Source organism: Pseudorca crassidens, chromosome 7 (genome assembly GCF_039906515.1).
Source record: "Pseudorca crassidens isolate mPseCra1 chromosome 7, mPseCra1.hap1, whole genome shotgun sequence".
In the NCBI taxonomy this organism is placed as follows: Eukaryota; Metazoa; Chordata; class Mammalia; order Artiodactyla; family Delphinidae; genus Pseudorca; species Pseudorca crassidens.
In genome coordinates, this window is record NC_090302.1 from 994,600 (window position 1) to 1,010,546 (window position 15,947).

The 15,947-nt window shown below is 57.3% G+C and overlaps 1 protein-coding gene across 3 annotated transcripts; it reads left to right on the forward strand.

The window, feature by feature from the left end:
• The first annotated feature begins 5,240 nt into the window (after positions 1–5,240).
• Positions 5,241–15,424, forward strand: DPP7 (dipeptidyl peptidase 7). Of its 3 annotated transcripts, XM_067742598.1 has the most exons (14): positions 5,241–5,857; positions 11,554–11,805; positions 11,876–11,989; positions 12,075–12,214; positions 12,297–12,460; positions 12,685–12,820; positions 12,900–12,981; positions 13,077–13,243; positions 13,430–13,490; positions 13,925–14,043; positions 14,139–14,295; positions 14,437–14,501; positions 14,828–14,898; positions 15,023–15,424. In XM_067742598.1, the coding sequence occupies exons 2-14, from the start codon at positions 11,724–11,726 to the stop codon at positions 15,201–15,203; spliced, it is 1,539 nt and encodes a 512-aa protein (XP_067598699.1). In that variant the 5' UTR covers positions 5,241–5,857; positions 11,554–11,723; the 3' UTR covers positions 15,204–15,424. The 3 variants fall into 3 exon arrangements, with proteins under 3 accessions (XP_067598699.1, XP_067598701.1, XP_067598700.1); XM_067742599.1 differs by lacking the exon at positions 5,241–5,857 and having other exon boundaries at positions 11,433–11,752; positions 11,883–11,989; XM_067742600.1 differs by lacking the exons at positions 5,241–5,857; positions 14,437–14,501 and having other exon boundaries at positions 11,419–11,805.
• The last annotated feature ends 523 nt before the right edge of the window (positions 15,425–15,947 follow it).

Consider the following 15,947-nt stretch of genomic DNA (forward strand, 5'->3'; position numbering starts at 1 on the left):
TTCGTTTGTATCTAGGTATCCAATTGACCCAGCACCATTTGTTGAAAAAGAGCTTTCCTTTCCCATTGAATTTTCTTGCTACCTTTGTAGAACATCAGTTGACCAGAAGCGTAAGGGTTTGTTTATAGAATCTGGATTCTGTTCCATTGATCTGTATGTCTGTTGTTATGCCAGGACCACACTGTCCTGGTTACTGTAGCTTTGCATTCAGTTTTGAAATCAACTAGGGTGACTCCTCCAACTTCGTCCTTTTTCAGTATTGTTTTGGCTCTTCTGGGTCCTTTGTAATTACATATACATTTTAGGATCAACTTGTCAATTTCTGCTAAGATTTGATAGAGATTGCAATGAATTCATAGATCAATTATTAAGACAACTGCAGTCTTGGGACTGTCCTGGTGGCGCAGTGGCTAAGAATCCGCCTGTCAACACAGGGGACGCGGGTTTGATCTCTGGTCCGGGGAGATCCCACATGCCGCAGAGCAACTAAGCCCATGCGCCACAACTACTGAGGCCGCGAGCCACAGCTAATGAGCCCGCGCACCTAGAGCCCGTGCTCTACAACAAGAGAAGCCACCGCAATGAGAAGCCTGCACACCGCAGTGAAGAGTAGCCCTCGCTCACTGCACCTAGAGAAAGCCTGCGCACAGCAACGACGACCCAACACAGAAAATAAATAAATAAACAAATTTATTTAAAAAACAACAAAAAAACAAAACCTAGTCCTGGCTTTAAAAAAAGAAAAAGACTGTCCCTTGTGAGCAAGACCCCCAGTGTCTGCCCAGGCCTGGCCTGTCTGGTGCTGGGATGGCCCAGGCTGGGCGAGCATCCTGGACTCTGGCTGCAGACCGGAAACCCAAGGTCCCAGGCCAGGCTAGGGTGGAGTGGGGAAGGCTAACCATTTGGGAAGCCTTCCGGACGCCCTCACACTGTCCCAGGACTGTCACTGTGGCAAGCAGCATAGTAACAATGACTGTCCACCAGGTCACACTGCTAGCTTCCAGAGACCCTCACACTGTCCCAGGACTGTCACTGTGGCAATCAGCATAGTAACAATGACTGTCCACCAGGTCACACTACTCCATGGACACTGGTGTGGCTGCCACCAGACGGCAAGGGTTCAGGTCCCCGCTCATTCTGGACGTGGACACGGCCAGGACACTGCAGGCCTGACTCCCTCCTAGACCTGCCGGCCCCGGGGTCCCCAAGGCTGAGGAAGCAGCCCCGGCCTGGACTCCAAGGAGGAAAGCAGGCTGCTCTGAGTTTCTGACTGAGAACATGGACCACAGAGGGTGGGAACTGTCCCGCCACCCGCTCCCCTGGGCCCAAGTGACCGCAGGCCCGCTGTGGGCCCACTCGGCCTCTCTGGCTTTGCTTCTGCTGTGGGGTCCAGGCCGCAGGCAGAGGGACTCAGGACCTTGCGCAGAGGGGCTCAGAGGAGGCTGATGGGGCCCGAGGGAGTGTAGCCGCTCCGGCCTGAGCTGAGGCCTGACAGGACAGGACGGGGCAGGACGGCATGGTGGCTCCCCGGCCCCAGGCGAAGCCGCACGGTGAGAAGCAGCAACCGCCCCGCGCTTCTCTGCAGAGATGAGGACAGTGTCCTCCCCTCACAGGGCGACAAGTTGGAAGCGGCTGCCCCTCCCTCCCTGGCAGCTGAACCTAGGGGCCGCGGCCCAGCCCCCTTCCCCGCCCGGCTGAGACCGACAGCAGGTCGGGATGGCTATCCGGAAACTTGGCCTGCACGCCTGGCACTGAGTTCTCTCGAGTTCCGCCCGAGGCCTCGGCCCCCAGGAACCAGTGGGACTGATGCCGGTGCCGGGGGCTCCCGTGGTGGCTGATTAGTCTGGAGTTTCACCAGGAGGGGAGCGCCGTCCCCGCCCAGCCTGCCGGCAGCTGCTGACGGATCCCGGGGCTCACACTCTGCCCCTGCTCTCTGGGGCCGTGGCCCCCTTGCTGCACCCCGGCAGCCTGGCCGAGGCAGGGAGAAACCAGCTGGCTCTGGTCTCTTGCCCCTGGCGTGGCTGCTCTGGGTGCCAGTGCCCGATGTCCCATCTGGAGAGCAGCAGGCGGCACCGGCCTCTTCCTGCTGACGTGGAGCGCATCATAAAACGCAGCCTGCCCAGCCGACGCCGCCCGCCCCCTCGCCGCTCCACAGTCCACGCGCAGCAGTGCTTTCCCCCGGGAAGGATGCTGTCCGGCGGTGGGTTCAGAGGCAGTGATCCCTCTAGCGACTTGGAGTGGACGGTGGCTGCGTCCACGCCTCCCGACCTGGGCGTGCCGGCGGGGTCAGGGCCACGCCCAAGGCCCACAGGACGACTTTGCATCCACCCAGGCGCTGCCACGTTTTTCAAGCCTCAGAATCGAACCTTGTGCCTTAGTTTCCTTCTCCCCGCTGCTCCACAGGCGAGCAGAGGGCCTGGGGCAGCGGAGGGTCGCCAAGGGGGAGGCCGAGGTTGAGGCTCCCGCCGCGGCCCAGGGGCTCCTGACTGCCACACAGGGGCACCCGGCAACCTTTTTCCTACACAAGTACAGTTAGTGGGGTAAACTGCTGAAGCAGCTCGCTTTTGAAAACGCTTTCTATTTCCACGTGAAGTTTCACACGTAGCACAGAGGGGTCCGGGGTACCCTGCACTGGGTTTCCTGCAATGTTTGCATCTTCCGTGATGCTAGGACACTGTGACCAGGAGACCCTGCTTGTGCTGAGCCCTTTCTCACAGGTGAGGCTCCCCTGTGCCCACCTAGCACTCGGGGGCAGCACGGTCAGTGGGTCCCTTCGCCACAAGGGCCTCCCTCCTGCTCCCTTGAGGGCCACACGCCCCCACCATCTCTAACCCAGACGGCCGCTAGTGAAGCAATTGAGTTGAAAGACGGCAGACCCTCGATTTTCCACAGAATGTGGGGATTCCCAATAAACACGAGGTGCTATGATGCCGCCTGGCCTGCTGACTGCAGTTTCTGACCAACACGTGTGGGAGCAACACCGCGGCTGTTCCCAGGGCCACGTCCATCCAGGGGCTGCAGCCGGCTGGGCCCTGAGGGGACAAAAGCCCACAGGCTGTGCTGACCCCGCTCTGGACCACCCAGGGATCTGCCCCATGCTCCGTCTAGCTCTTTCCCAGGGTCTCAGGGGAGCCCGAGGTGACCTAGTGGGGCTGGCACCCTGGGGACGGGCCCAGAACATGCCCTTTGAACCAGGTGTCGGGGGGGCGGGGGCTCCTGCGCCCTCAGGTTTGACAGCCTGTGACTCGCCCTCCTGCACATGCATCCTCCAGATGCCAGCGTTTCCCTGGTAACTCACTGCAGGGAGGGGCGCGTGAGGACATCGCTGGAACTGCCAGCAAAGCTGTGTGTGGGAGAAGACCTGAGGAGACCCCAGGGACGACCCCTAGAAGGGAAGGGGCAGGAGGGGAGGAAGATCTTTCTGGAACGGGTTCAGACAAGCCTAGGAGCTGAGCAGTAGGTGCACGTGCTGGGGAGCCCTCCTGAGGCCCAGAAATGTCAGAGCTGAGAAGGCAGGAAGCAGTGGGCTCCCCACGGAGGGAGTGGGCAGTTGGGGCCTGGAAAGCCCTAGAGAGGGGCCAAGTTTGAGGTTCACCAGCAGAGAACACTGGGTAGGGCCGTGAGCTGAGCAATCCTGGGCAGCACAGAACTGCTTTGCCCTGCTTATTGAGGGGAAGCATGCTCGCAGCAAAGTGCAGTGATCTTTATTTTTTTTAAGTCTTTTCTTCTTATTTATTTATTTGGCTGCACCAGCTCTTAGTTGCTGCACGTGGGATCCTCTTAGCAGCTTGCAGGATCTTTTAGTTGTGGCATGCAGGCTGTTAGTTGCAGCATGCATGGAGGATCTAGTTCCCTGACCAGGGATTGAACCCAGTCCCTTGCGTTGGGAGCGAGGAGTCTTAACCACTGGACCCCCAGGGAAGTCCCAGTGCAGTGATCTCTAGTACATCCTGAAGACTATCGAGTCTGTTGACCTTAAGAATGAGCAAAAGTGGATTTATTTGGGAACATCAGAGGAATTGCGATTTGGGACAAGCAAGCTACAGCAAAAGCCATAGGTAAGTCCAACAAACAAAGGAGAGGAATGGTTATTTTACAGAGAAAAATGAGGAAGTTGAGCGGTTTGTGTGGGTTTTGCTTTTTGTTGCTGTTGTTGTTTTTTGGTTTGTTTGTTTTTTATGAAAGCCCTTTGGAAAAAAGTGAGAGTTCAGGGTGAGGATGGTTTCTCATTGGCTAAGTTGCTGAGGTAGTTGATTTCTTGTACAAGATGCAATGTACATCTTTTCCTGTTGGGGCCTGTGATAGACGATTCTCCCCTGTTATGATTCTTCTGCTGTAGTTCATAATTGACTGTTGACCTGAAGCAAGATAACAGCCAATTATTTTAGCAGCCACATGGGTTTATTCAGGAACAGTAAAGAATTGGAAAACAGAACAAGCAATCTAAGGTGAAGGGCAGAGAACAAAGCAGTGCAGAGAACAAAGCAGAGGAGACTCTTTTATAGAGGAGAAGTGGGAGTTGCGAGGGGCTGTTCTAATCAAAGAATCCATTGGAAGAAACTGGGAGTTGGAAGTGTGGTGGCTTTTCATTGGCTGCACTGTGATGGTGTCTCATTGGCTGGGCTGTTGCTGGGAGCAAAATCCTCCTTCCTCCTGCTGGGTAGTAAGTAGTAACCTTCCTGTTGGGTCTGCAATTAAGGCTGCGCGGTAGGGTGTGAGAGCTCCCCCTTCTGGCCTCCTGGCTGCAGTTTAGTGAGGGTTCCCTTTATTACTTTTCACAGGTCCAATGGATGAAGACCCCAAGAGCCCGCCTGCCGCTGACCCTACGGCGGGCCCCCCAGGCCCCAGCCCCTCCAGGCCCCCGGGCAGGCCCCTGGGTCGAGACCTGGGGTTCGGGGCACAGGAGCTCCCCGCCGACGTGGCGGAGCGGTGGGACACCTGCTCAGGGTTAGAGCCAACTGAGAAGGCCTGGCCGATCCCCACTGCTTGCTCACAGGCCTTGGGGGAGCCGCACCGGGGCGCAACAGGACGCAAAGCCGCGGATTCCGGCGAGACCTGCTCGGCCGGAAGCCAGCTCCTCCTGTTGCCTTGGCCACCGCCCAGCTAGGAAGCGGTCGGCGCATGCGCAGAATGGCGCCGCCGCCAACCGCTGCAGGTCCCGTTTCTGCGCACGCGCGCTGCGCCGCGAAGGCTGGTCGTTGACTGCCGCGCGAAAGACGCGTGGGGGCGTCAGGCCCGCCGAGCGCTCTGCATCTCCGGGAGCCCGGCCTCCTGACGCCGCCAGCGCCCGCTCGCTTTCACGGGTCCGCGGCCCGCCCCGCCGGGGGCGCCTGGGCGCTGACTCTGAGCCCGGGCCGGAGCCCGGACGGCGGCTGCTGGCGGCACTGCTGGTGCTGGCGGGTGAGCGTCCGGCGGCGCCGGGCCCGAGTCTTGGCGTGGGACAGCCGGGCCGCGACAGCCTCCCCGGGACGGGACGCCCGGGACCCAGCATCGGACACGGGCATCTGAGACCGTGAGGAGAGACGAGGCGGGGCGCTCCCACTCCCGCTGAGCGCAGGACCCCAGTCAGGCTCGCCGCCCCCCTCCGCCGGCGTCTGGTCTAGAGCAAGCCCTCCCCGACCCCCGACCAGAGCTCCGCTCCCCGAACGGTTTCTTCCCGGCATCCTCCTCCCGAGACCCCCCGCCCCCAAGTCCCCGCGGTGCCTGGAGTAATGACCCCACCTTGCTAACCACAGTTGTCTGTGGTGGGCTTTGGCACAAGGACCCTGGACTGGGACCCTGGGCTCGGTAACGGTGGGCCCATCTGAGGCCCCTGTGCCTCTGTCTGTCCGAGGAGCCACCTGTCCTTGAATGGGAAGTAAGTTCACGCTGAACTCTGGTATTTCATTGACACCCTCAGCATTGAGTGTGTGTGTGTGTTTCTGGGAATAACTCCGTCAGTGGGGTTTTGGTTATCTGATTAGATTTGTATTTTAATTAGGTGGAATTTTTTTTCCTGGCCGCTGACATCTGCTCCCTAGTGCTTTGTCTGCTTTCTCATGTCTTCAATCGTCTGTCCTTCCTCAAGCTGCCCTCTTGAGCTAAGACATTCAGAAGGTTTCTTCTCAAACCCATTTCCTTTGATAAACTGCCCCGTCACCATTTAAAACTTTATAAGGACTTCTTCCTCTGATTCGGGTGTCTGTGTCCCAAATGCTGCTTTTGTCTTACTTCTGCCTAGAATCAGGAGGTTTTTGTCCAGCCACTGATAGGAGACCAAAGGAGGAAAAAACAAAACAAAACAATTAATATGATCTTCCTTACCTTCATTCTGTAATTTCTCTCATGGTCTCATAAAAATTAAGGAAAAACAAAACTCTTATGCGTTTTCCCCAGACAGACCCTGCAAGAGGTCCCTTCTGGTTCTTAAGTTTCTTTCACATCTCTGCTCCCGAACTTAAGTTGTGAACATTGAACTTGACCTCACTTCAATAAATGTGCCTGCTGGGGGTTTCCCTGGTGGCGCAGTGGTTAAGAATCTGCCTGCCACTGCAGGGGACATGGGTTCAAGCCCTGGTCCAGGAAGATCCCACATGCCGCAGAGCAACTAAGCCCATGCACCCCAACTACTGAGTCTGTGCTGTAGAGCCTGCGAGCCACAACTACTGAAACCTGTGCGCCTAGAGCCCGTGCTCCACAACAAGAGAAGCCTGCAGACCGCAACGAAGAGTAGCTCCCACTCGCCGCAACTAGAGAAAGCCCACGCACAGCAACAAAGACCCAACACGGCCAAAAATAAATAAATAATTTAAAAAATAAAGTGATGGAAAAATTGTCAACCAAGAATTCTATATCTAGCAAAACTGACCTTCAAAAATGTGGGAGAATTTAAGGCATTCACAGATAAACAATAGCTGAGGGAGTTCATCACCACCAGACCTGGCCTACGGGAAATGCTCAAGGTAGCCCTTCAGATTTAATGAAAGGACGTTAGTACCTCAAAGCCATAGGGAGAAATAAAGATCTGTGGTAAAGGCAAAACCATGGGCAAGTATAAGAACCAGTATTACTGTATTTTGGGTTATGACTCCACTTTTTATTTACTACATGATTTGGAAAACAAATGCATAAACAATTACAAATTCATGTAATTGTGCACACCGTGTACAAACATGTAGTTTGCAGTGACAACATAAAGCAGATGGAACTGCTTAGAAGCATAGTTTATGTGATTGAGTGAAGTTGTCCACCTCAAGTACGCTGTTATAAATTTAGGATGTTAAGTGCAGTCTCCCTGGTAAGCAAAGAAAATATCTAGAAGATATACACAAAAAAATCCACAGGAAAGCTACTAGAGATAATAAATGCAGGAAAGTTGCAGGGTACTAGATCAACAAACAAAGTCAGTTATGTTTCTACGCACCTGCAATGAACAATTCAAAAGGAAATTAAGAAAGCAATTCCATTTAAAATAGCATCTAAAAGAATAAAATAATTAGAAATAAATTTAACCAAGGGGGTGATTTAATTGTACACTGAAAACCATAAAACATTGTTGACATAAATTAAAGAAAACCTAAATAATTGGAAAGATGTCCTTTGTTCACGGGTAGAAAGATTTTTTTTTTTTTCTGGCTGCACCACGCGGCTTATACTTAGTTCCCTGACCAGGGATTGAACTATGGCCCCAGCAGTGAAAGCACCGAGTCCTAACCACTGGACCGCCAGAAAAGTCCCAGGAAGACTTAATTCTAAGATGTCAGTACTACCCAAAGTGATGTACAGGTTCAATGCAATCCCTATCAAAATTCCAGCAGTGTTTTTTTTCTTTTTTTTTTTTGCAGAAATTTTATGTCAATCCTCAAATTCATATGGAATGCAAGGGGGGGCCCTGAATAGCCAAAATAATCTTGGAAAAGAACAACGTTAGATGACGCACATTTCCCAATTTCAAAACTTCCTACAAACGCACAGTGTTCAAAACAGTGTGGTGTTGTCATAAGCATAGACATAGACCAATGGAACACAAGTGAGGCTCTAGAAATAAACTCATATATCTATGGCCAATTGATTTCTGCAAGGGCAGTAAGTCTATTTAATGCGGGAAATAATTTGTCTTCAGCAAATGATTCTGAGAAAATTAGATTTCCACATGAAGTTGGACCCCTACGTCACACCATATGCAAAAAGTTAACTCAAAGTGAATCAATGACCTAAATATAAGAGCTAAAACCACAAAACCCCTAGAAAAAAACATACAGGTTAATCTTCATAACCTTGGGTTTGACAACGGATTCTTAGATAAAACTCCAAAAGCACAAGCAACAACAGACACATGTTGGACGTCATCGAAGTAAAAATGTTTGTGCAGCAAAGGACACTATCAAGAGTACAAAGGCAGCCCACAGAATGGGAGAAAATATTTTCAAACTACAAATCTGATAAGGGTTTAATAACCAGAATATACTTTTTAAAACTTCTAAAACTCAACAACAAAAACAAAAACTCTTGAAACTCAACAAACAACAAAACCTCAAAAACAAAAACCCAAATTAACAAAAAACTAAAACTCAACAAAATGAAGAATGAAAACACCTTTTATAATGTCAAAAGGGTACCTTATATGTTATGTATAATTTAACACACACACACACACACACACACACACACACACACACGAACGTGGGCATAACTGCAGGTGCCGCGTGGGTCAGAGCTGAGAGCACTGGGACCTGCTTGGGGACACCCCTTGCCCATTCAAGACATTTCTCCAAAGAAGATTTATAAATGTGCAGTAAGTACATGAAAAGATACTCAACGTCACTAATCATGAAAATGCAAATCAAAATCTGAATGACAGACCACTTACACTCATGGGATGCTACTATTAAACAGAAAACAAGTGTTGGCAAGGATGTGGAGAAATTGGAACCTTTGTGCACTGCTGGTTGAAATGTAAAATGATGCAGATGCTGTGGAAAACATATGGAGGTTCCTCAAAAAATGAAACATAAAGTTACCATATGATCCTGCAATCCCACTTCTGGGTATACCCCCCCAAAAATTGAAAGCAAGGTCTTGAAGAGATATTTGTATACCCAGGTTCACAGCAGCATTTTAAACAATAGCCAAGAGTTGGAAACAACCCAGGTGTCCACTGATGGATGAATGGATGTGCATAATGTGGTCCATCCATACAATGAAATATTATTTACCTTTAAAAAGGAAGGGAAAAAAAAAAAAAGGAAGGAAATCCTGACACAAGCTGTGACATAGATAAGCCTTGAAGACGTTATGCTCAGTGAAATAAGCCAGACACAAAAAGATAAATTCTGTATGATTCCACTTACATGAGGTATCTAGAATAGGCAAATTCATAGAGACCGGACAATAGAGGTCACCCGAGGCTGGGGGAGGGGGAATTGGGAGTTGTTGTTTAATGAGTGAATGGTTTCTGTTTGGAAAAATGAACTCGTTTTAGAAATAATGATGATGCGTTAAAGCCAGTGCATTTAGGGACTTTCCCTGGTGGTTCAGTGGTTAAGACTCTGCGCTCCCAATGCAGGGGGCCCAGATTCTATCCCTAATCAGAGAACTAGATCCCGCATGCCGCAACTAAAGATCCCATAGGCTGCAACTAAGACCCAGCGCAGCCAAATAAATAAATAAGTAAGTAAGTAAGTAAAAGATTATTTGTGTTTGGGGGGGGAAAAAGCCAATGCATTTAAATGTGGTTGAAAGTGTATAACTTAATGGGCCAGAGCTGAAAGCCCTGGGACCTACTTTGGTACCTCCCATCCATCCCCCCTCCCCACCCTTGGTTCCTGGCAGCTTTGAGGTCTGAAAAGGGCAGAGTAGGTTGTGATGAGGGACTGGGCCTGGCTCCCCAAATCTGTGGGCTGTGGAGGGGGAATCAGGCCCCAGCTTTGTCCCCAAAGTCAGTGGCCCCGGGCAGTTGGGGGAAGGGCCCTGGACCCCCAGACATACCCGAGTGTTCAGGGTCACCAGGTGTGGCAGGACAGTCTCAGAATGCACCTCTCTGGGCCTTTTCAGTTCCACCCCAGGCATGGAGGAGCTGCCTGGAGGGTTGGGAGGGGGGAACGTGGTGGGTCTGTGGTGGGGGTGTTGGGATCAGGCCCCTGAGCTGATAGAGGAAGAGATGCAAGTGAGAGCAGCCTGGGGAGGGGCTGCCATCCAGGGGAAGGGGCTGTGAGTCCTTGTGTCTTGTCCTTGCCCCCACCCTGAAGAGGCCGTTGGGGGCCTTCAAGTGTAGCTCTCTCAACACAGGACAGGAATCCCTAGGTGCGGGGATGGGGACCCAGGAACAGGAACATGGGAACCTGGGCACACAGGGACACGGAAAAGGGGGCATGGGGACACAAGGATGGGGGCATGGGGGTGGACACACAGGGATGGGGACACGGGGCCGTGGGGGACATGGAGTCACAGGGATGGTGCCACAGGGATGGGGACATAGGGACATGGGAACACGGGGGTGGGCACATGGGGACATGGGAAAGTGAGGAACACAGGGACACAGGGATAGGGACATGGGGACGGGGACACAGGGACATGGGGATGGGGACAGGGGCTGTGGGATGATTGTGGGGTGGCACTGGGTGACCTCAGGGTGACTACACCCATAGGGTGGTGTCATGTGATGGACAGTCATTGTCACCATGCTGACTGCCATTGCAACAGTCCTGGGACTGTGTGAGGGGAAGCCAATGGGCCAGCTGGCCCGGTTTCCCGGCTGTGGCCAGAGCCCAGGACCCCAGCCCAGCCTGGGCCGTCCCAGCACCAGACAGCCCAGGCCTGGGCAGAGCCTGGGGGTCGAGCTGGCCGGGGACAGTCTTGGGAGTGGGAACGGGTGGCTCCCCTTCCCTCTGCTGCCTGGCTCACTGCCCACGTCCCCAGCAGGACTGTGGTCAGCACGGCCCCACCTGTGCTGAGCGGGCCGCCCAGCTTGGCCTGTCTGGTCCCTCACCGGGCCCTGGACTGGCACCGGGGGAGAGGTGGCCCTTCCGTCCTCTGGGTACTGCGGAGCCAGTGAGGGGGCTGGCCTGATGGGGAGGGGAGGGGGTCCCAGATCCCAGGCTTGGCCTCCTAGCCTTCTCCACCCCCACCAGCTGCCCAAACTCCTGCCTGGGCTCCGAGGCCCCCGCTCGCCCGCCCCCTGCCCAGCCACACGGGCCCTCACTGTTGCTCGGACAGGACAGGCTCTTCTTCCACGGCGGCCGACCCTCTTCGACGGAGCCCCCACCCCCATCCTCCTAAGGCTCCCTCCCTCCCTCTCAGGGCTCGTTCTGAGCAGCTGCTCAGGAGGCGGCCTTCCCCAGCCCTGCCCTTGACGGTGACCCTCCCCTGGGGCTGCCCGCTGGGGGGCCCGACCCAGGACAACGCCGTGCGGCCGGGAGGCGGCTGGGCAGCGGGGCAGGCACTTCCGCCCGGTGCGTGTGTGGCACGGCGCCCGGCCCTCAGCAGTGGCCGCTAGAGGACGGGTGACTGGCCAGGCACGTCCCCGCCCCAGCACCGGGCCCTCGAGCCCTCTGCCCACTTCCTGTGCCCCCACAGCGACCATCTTCGTGGTGACGCAGGAGCGCCAGAAGCTTGAGGACCCGGCAGCTGGCCGCCGGCGGGACACGGCAGAGCTGCTCACAGCCCCGCCCACGCCGTCACGTGAGGGCGTCCTGCCGGTCACGTGACCCCGCCCACCTGACCCGAAGCCGGCGGGCAAAGTGAACATGAGCTCCCCGCCGCAGGCGGCCCCGACGTGGGCCCTGGCCCTGGTGCTGGCCCTGCAGCTGCGCAGCCTGGAGGCCGGGGGTGAGTGCCGGCCCGCGGGCCCCCCACCCGGCACCCCCAGGTGCCCCCCGCTGAGCGCTGTGCCCTCCAGCCCACAGAGCCACGGACCCTGACTTTCAGGAGGCCTACTTCGAGCAGCTCCTGGACCATTTCAACTTCGAGAGGTTTGGGAACAAGACCTTCCGCCAGCGGTTCCTGCTGTCAGGTGAGGTCGCCCTGGGGACAGTTCCTGCTGTCGGGTGAGGACGGGCACCCCACGCCTCACCCGCCCCCTTGCCTCCATCCGACAGAGAAGTTCTGGAAGAGGGGCGAGGGGCCAATATTCTTCTACACGGGCAACGAGGGGGACGTGTGGTCCTTCGCCAACAACTCGGGGTTCATCCTGGAGCTGGCGGCGCAGCAGGGGGCCCTGGTCGTCTTTGCCGAGCACGTGGGTACCGGCTGGGGCTGGGGGTGGGAGTGGGGGCCAGACCGGGGCGCGGGGTCAGTGACCCCTGGTCTCCTGCCCACAGCGGTACTATGGAAAGTCTCTCCCGTTCGGTGAGCGGTCCAGGTGCCGCGGGTACACGGAGCTGCTGACGGTGGAGCAGGCCCTGGCCGACTACGCGGGGCTGCTCCGGGCGCTTCGGCAGGAACTTGGGGCCCAGGACGCCCCCGCCATCGCCTTTGGCGGGAGGTGCGTCCTGTCTCCTTTCTCTCTCGGAACAAATGCAAGCCTGGCCCCGGCCAGAATTTCTGTGGGTCTTAGAAGTTTGGGGTCCTTTGGAGGCATGGGGTGGGGGGCTCTGAGAAAGGAGAGAGGAGGCAGGTGTCGTCGCGGAGGCGCACTGGGGCCGGCGGGAGCGGGGTGCTGCAGGGTGGCGTGGGGAGCCACCCAGCTAACCCTGCGCCCCTGCCCAGCTATGGGGGGATGCTCAGCGCCTACATGAGGATAAAGTACCCCCACCTCGTGGCGGGGGCACTGGCAGCCAGCGCACCTGTCGTCTCGGTGGCAGGCCTCGGTGACCCCTACCAGTTCTTTCGGGACGTCTCAGCAGTAAGTGAAGCCTCCGGCCCCCGACCCCTCCCCCAAGCAGCCCAGGCTGCGGGTGCAGCCACACCCTTCCTTCCTCCAGGATTTCGAGGGCCAGAGTCCCAAGTGTGCCCAGGCCGTGCGGGACGCCTTCCGGCAGATCAAGGACTTGTTCCTACAGGGAGGTGAGGAGGCCGCCCCCTGCCTCCCTGCCCCCCATTCCCCCTCCCCCACATGTGCCTGAAGGCTCCAGAGGCCCTTGTCCTGCTCCTCCTGGCAGCCTATGACACGGTCAGCCAAGAGTTCGGCACCTGCTGGCCACTGTCTGGCCCAGGGGACCTGACCCAACTCTTCGGGTTTGCCCGGAATGCCTTCACCCTGCTGGCCATGATGGACTACCCGTACCCTACCGACTTCGTGGGACACCTTCCTGCCAACCCCGTCAAGGCGAGGCACCCACCCCTGGCTGGCGGGAGCCCGGGGAGGGCAGTGTCCTGTGGATAGGGAAGGGCCCGGCTGCCCTGGGGTGGTCAGAGCTGGCCAGCCCCAGGACCTTGCACCCACTCTGGGACCTGGGACTAGGGAAGGTCTCGAGGGGGGTGGCCGGCTGAGGGGCTCTGCTGGCACCCACAGGTTGGCTGCGACCGGCTGCTGAGCGAGAGCCAGAGGATCAAGGGGCTCCGATCGTTGGCCGGTGCGTCTGCCCACCTGCCTGGGCTGGTGTCAAGCGTGAGGGGCCCAGTGTTGGCAGGGGAGCGGGTGGGCTGAGGAGTGGGCGGGCAGCAATGAGGGCCGTACGGGGGCGGGGAGCGCAGAAGCCTCCACTTGGTCCCTGGGGCAGGAAGTGGCCATCCCCCTCATGGCCCAGCCTGGAGAGCGCGAACCCAAGGGCCTTCTGGGAGGTCCCTAGTGCAAAGGGCAGCACACCCCACCTCGGCCCACCCTGCTGGGAGGGAGAACATCAAGGTGGGCTGCCCAGCTGCCCTCAGCAGCCAGGACAGGAGCTGATAGTACAGATCCACTCCTCACTGGGCCCATAGGACCCCAGAGCCCCTGACACCTGCTGGACCCGTCTAAAGGGGCAGGGTGAGTGTCCAGGCACCCAGCCCCAGTACCCCTCTCCCCCAGGCCTGGTGTACAACTCCTCGGGCACGGAGCCCTGCTATGACATCTACCTGCAGTACCAGGTCTGTGCCGACCCCACGGGCTGCGGCTTGGGCCCTGATGCCAAGGCCTGGGACTACCAGGTATGTGGGAGCTGGGGGCCTGGGACTGCCAGGTATGGGGTGCTACATGTGGTGTCCTGGCCCCCTGGCCTGATGGTGGTGCGGGTGTCCTGCAGGCCTGCACTGAGATCAACCTGACGTTTTCCAGCAACAATGTGTCGGACATCTTCCCTGACCTGCCCTTCACCGAAGCCCTGCGCCAGCAGTACTGCCTGGACACGTGGGGCGTGTGGCCCCGGCAGGACTGGCTGCAGACCAGCTTTGGGGGAGGCGGTGAGGCTCAAGACAGGGTTGGGGGCGGCATCCTTCCCCCTGCACTGAGCTGCCTCTGTTTCCCACACTCCCTAGCCCCTGGGTCACAGACTTGGGGGGGGCCCACCCGGTCCCCACCACTGCTTGCTCTGTCTGTTTCAGACCTCACGGCTGCCAGCAACATCATCTTCTCCAACGGTGACCTGGACCCCTGGGCCGGGGGAGGGGTGAGTCAGGCCAGGAAGTCCCTGCCCTGTGTGGGTCCCGGCACTCTTGGCTCTGCACCTCCTTGGTTTTTGTTCCAATCTCCCTTCTTCCCTCCTCTCCCTTTGTTGGTTCTTTTCCTACTTCTTATGGCGGCCTGGCTTCTGACTCATTCGTCTTCACCTTTCATTTCTAATGGGACCGTTCAGGTCTATGCAGTCACCTCAAACTATTGCTTTAACTGCACCCCACAGGCTGGGACATGCAGCCTCCCAGCAGGTTGTGCTGCGAGGCTGAGGCCGAGAGCACAGTCTGCACCCCTGACACGGATGCTCCTTCAATGATACAGATTCAGAGCAACCTGAGCATGTCAGTCCTCGCCGTCACCATCCACGGGGGAGCGCATCACCTGGACCTCAGGTGTGGTCCTGCCTGGGGAGGGGGTGCAGTACCTGGCCTGGGCCGATGGGTGGACGTGGGCTAGGGTGGTGTGAGGCTCGGGGCCTGCCAGCCCTGCTGAGTGCCCCCCACGCCTGCTCCTCAGAGCGTCCCACCCAGAAGACCCCGCATCTGTCGTGGAGGCGCGCAGGCTAGAGGCCACCCTCATCGGCAAGTGGGTCGAGGCAGCGAGGCATGAGCAGCGGCTGCGGCTGGCACAGCACAGGGGCTCCGAGGCTGAGGGGTGCTCCCCCAGCAGGACCAGGGAGGACTTGCTGGGAGCCTGAGGCGAGTAAGCGGGGGAGGAGCCCTGGCCCGACATCCTGAACCTGGAGCTCGGCCAGGGTGGGCAGGGCCTTGCCCGAGGGAGAGGCCAGACAATCACTGGTGGCCTGTCAGGCATGTCCTGTCCCACGTCCTGTCCTGTCTTGAGGCCCTGGACACAGTGAACACACTTACACCACCTCCTAAACTCCGCTGATAAATAAAGCAGCGTCCTCAGCTCCCATCTGTGCCTTGGGTGACGGGGGATACCGGCCTTTCCTGCAGTGGCCAATCCACACCACCACGAGAGGCCACCCCAGTGATTCTCCACCTCCCTTCTCAGCTGTCCTCTTCATCCTCTTCGTCCCCAACCACTGCAGTGTCCGTCTGGGGAGCCCTGCAGCCCCCAAGTCCCCCTGCTTGGGGCCAGGCCTGGGCGGGGCCGGGGGGCAGTCTGCCTCACTCAGCGGACTCAGGCCCCACCGTGTGGGAACCCTGCTGTCCCGAGTCCCACACCCACCGCTGCCCAAGAGGCTCCTGCGCTGGGGTATGGGGGGCGGGGGTAGCGACAGGGGGCATCACGTGCCCCCCCAGCTGGGGAGGTCGTGCCAGGCAGGCAGCCACAGCCGTGAGAGGCAGGGCAAGAGGCCGACTGAGACACGGGCCCCGCACACCTGCCGGGCACCTGCCGGGCACGGAGCCTGCAGGGCCCGTGGGCAAGTGGAGGGCGGCAGCCCTGCCTGAGGGTGAGCGCACAAGGTGCGAGC

Bases quoted from the DNA above. Each gene is read 5' to 3' on its own strand.
- DPP7 (XM_067742598.1), top strand. From the start codon at position 11,724: ATGAGCTCCCCGCCGCAGGCGGCCCCGACGTGGGCCCTGGCCCTGGTG. The intron at 13,491-13,924 runs GTGCGTCTGCCC...CCTCTCCCCCAG, and splicing joins GGGGCTCCGATCGTTGGCCG to GCCTGGTGTACAACTCCTCG. The intron at 14,502-14,827 runs GTGAGTCAGGCC...TCAATGATACAG, and splicing joins ACCCCTGGGCCGGGGGAGGG to ATTCAGAGCAACCTGAGCAT.